This window comes from Macadamia integrifolia, chromosome 9, assembly GCF_013358625.1.
Source record: "Macadamia integrifolia cultivar HAES 741 chromosome 9, SCU_Mint_v3, whole genome shotgun sequence".
NCBI lineage: Eukaryota > Viridiplantae > Streptophyta > Magnoliopsida > Proteales > Proteaceae > Macadamia > Macadamia integrifolia.
The window spans coordinates 23,890,691-23,893,989 of record NC_056565.1 but is presented as its reverse complement, the minus strand read 5'-3'; the positions used below and the strand labels follow the sequence as shown (position 1 = coordinate 23,893,989).

At 36.0% G+C, this 3,299-nt stretch overlaps 1 protein-coding gene across 1 annotated transcript in view; it reads left to right on the top strand.

Annotated features, from left to right (window-relative positions):
* The window catches only part of LOC122089419 (protein EMBRYO SAC DEVELOPMENT ARREST 30), a 13,980-nt gene extending 12,462 nt beyond the window's left edge, over positions 1-1,518 (top strand). The window contains exon 11 of the mRNA XM_042659136.1: positions 373-1,518. Within this exon, the coding sequence (XP_042515070.1) occupies positions 373-829 (457 nt within the window). The 3' untranslated portion in view covers positions 830-1,518. The remainder of the gene's footprint in view (positions 1-372) is intronic.
* Positions 1,519-3,299: the final 1,781 nt, after the last annotated feature.

Sequence of the window (3,299 nt, the reverse complement as noted above, 5' to 3'; positions counted from 1 at the left end):
AAAAAAAAAAAAAAAAAAAAATCACAGAGGTGTATTTCCACGGCACCCAAAGGAGAAAAAAAGGGGGGAAAGGGATATCTTCCTATCATCTATCCTGAACGCTGCATTTTCACCCCCATTTTTTTACTGAAGTTTCTCTCTCTCTCTCTCTCTCTCTCTCTCTCTCTCTCTCTCTCTCTCTCTCTCCTGTTCTTTTTGGCATCCATCAAGGAAAAAAAATTGTTCATTTGGTGGATCAACAGGCTTTTACTCATCTGAACTTTGTTAGGCTGTTCTTAAGGCTATTCATTTGTGTTGGCTTAATTTATACTTCCCTCTGATTTTTCTACTCCTGAATTATTTTCTGTTTGTGCTTCCTGTTTCTGTAAACAGAAAAGTTCTTTCACAGTTATTTAATAGTACAAGTGATCATATGTACTATCCAAAGCTTAATTGGACCATTTCAGTGCGGGAACATCTCAACAAAAGTTTGGGTGAGGATGGCCTTGTAAGGGAGTCTAACTTATCTAAGCAGATTTCATTCCTTTCTCATCCACTTCCAGAATGTTCTTGTAGAACCCCAGGATTTGCTGACATTCCAAATCCAGTAAGAGGAATTGATGGACAATTGTTGTATGGAGGAGAAGATGAGTGTCCCAAATGGATGGAGCATGGTCTTGCAACTGTTTCCCTCAAGGCAGGCAGTGCTCAAGAGAGCAAGGTTGATGAAAAGGACTCGACGGAGGACGACACAGATTTGGATGAGCTGCCAGAATCTGACGACAATGTTAGCAGAATGGATTCAACTCCACCCTCTGAGCAGGATGAGGAAATGGATCCTGACGATTAGAAATAGATGGACACGGTTTATTATCTTTCAGCTACTGAGTTGGCCTGCAACCTCTTTCTGGATGGAAGTTTCAGGGCTGATGCATCATTTGTGAGGTTTTGCTCACTTTCTGAAACTTATGATCTTTGAGGAAAAGAAGCATTCACATTCATTCATTGTTATAATCACGAACTTCAAAACCAAGAGGTGGAAAAATTCCTTTGTGTCCATCACATACTTCAGAAACAAGGATTGGTGGGAGTGATCTCTGCAGCTGTGCAACACAGTTCCTGTTCATAGATACAGTTGGTGGGTGCAATGGAGGTTGGAAGTGAACTGCATATATTTTAAACTGTGGGAGCTCCAGCTCACCCTTAATTTTTCCTCCCTTCAATCTTGTATACATCAAACCACATCAATTTTCAGCTTATATGCATGATTTTGTAGTTCACATCAAAGATGGAGCACCAGCATGGGTAAAGCTTCCCATCCCTTCCTTACCCCGACTCCTGCACCCATTCCTCTCTTTTAGACCTAAATACCTAAATACCTAAATCATGTCATTTGTACTATGGTTAGGCTGTCTTTTCAGATTCTGTAATTTGTATTGGCAGGTGATGCTTGCCCAGTTCCATCTCTTAGGACAATTTGTATGATTACTGATGTTTTGGCTGGTTACTAATCTCATTACAGCCCAATTTTTTCATTCAGTTATAAACCACTGCTAAGCGCAATTAGCTTGAAATTGCATTCCACCATCAGCAACTGTAGAGCTTTCCCAAGAATAATAATAGAAAGAGAACGCATTCTTCAATCTGTGAAGTCTGTGTTTTGTTCATATCTGGAATATGCAGCCTATGAATCGAGTCAATATAGTTAAAAGTCTTGAAAGGGATACAACCTGTGAGGCTTCTTGGTAAATGATGTGTAGAGCAAGACCAGCATCATAAGAGCACTCTCAAGTGTAGATTTTAGGGCCAGTTATTAACCCACTGATTCACAGTAGTGTTCCCTTGATGATTTTCCCTTGTGGAGCTCATCTCTGGTCAAATGTAAGCATCCAAGGAGGCCCAAGCTGTGAGCTTAATTTCTTGTAGATTTGAATTTGGACTCTCTTGTTCATCGTTCAAGTTTGGCAATGTATGTGCTTGAAAATCTATCCATCTGATGAACTTGGTATCTTGGGACAAATCCCCACCCACCCACATATCTAAGTGAACGGATCAGGTTCATGTACATCTCTGGTTTGTAGATTTAGAATCTAGAGAGAATTGATTCTAAATCCATGGATCAGGGTCGTTCTCGTACATTCTCGTATGTGAACTTGATCCGCTCTCCATACCTATTTGCATTTTCATAGTTTTTTGATATTTTCAAAAAAATTCCCCCTATCTAACTGCCCAATGGGAGAACCCATAACCTAATGGATTTTATTGTTTTTTTGTAATTATTGATTGTAGTTGTAGAAGTGATAATGGCATATTCATAATTATTTTAGGGGCTAGTTAAGTGAGATGATAATGGTATTTCTGTAATTATTTGATTGTATTGAATTGATAAGAAGTGATTCTGTAAAATGCTTTCCAAATATTATTGTTGCTCTTTAAACAACATCATTACACATTGTTTTTGTTCATTATCTTGTAACAGTACAAAATATTCATATCTATTATATTTTGGAAAATTTCAAGTATTATGAAATTATGCCTAGCCTACACAAAACCCAAATGTTCATGTCATCTATAACATAGTTGATCTAATTTTATCTAGTTCTCTTGCATTTTCTACAATTTCTTTTTGCTTAAATTGCTTCAATCGTTTAAACTTAATTAAAACCCCAATATGGTTTTTATGCTTGCCTATGTCTAGGCATAGAGCCCCGCATGCGGACAAGGTTCTTTACTCCTTATTAGAGTTAAGTGAGGTGATAATGACATTTCTGTAATTATTTGATTATATTGATAAAAAGTGATTCTGTAAAATGCTTTCCAAATATTACTGTTGTTCTTTAAACAACATCATTCCACATTGTTTTTGTTCATTATCTTGTAACAGGACAAAATATTCATATGTATTATATTTTGGAAAATTTCAAGTATTATGATATTATGACTAGCCTACATAAAACCCAAATGTTCATGTCTTTTATAACATAGTTGATCTAATTTTATCTCGTTCTCTTGCATTTTCTACAATTTCTTTTTGCTTAAATTGCTTCAATTGATTAAACTTAAAACAAACTTTCACATTTTTTTTTTTTAAATGACAAATAGGATTCAAAGGTACAAACTTTCTTCATATTCTAATTTGGCCTCTAATTTTATCAAATTAAAACACTTTTTTTCTAAGAGGAAAAATAAATAAATCAGGCATGATCAGCACATCCCATGCGTCTAAAGAGAATCTTTGGATGGGAACAAAGGCTTAAATATATTGATAGGTAGACCTAAAGTCTCTTACTTATATGTCAAGTTGTAACTCATATGAATGA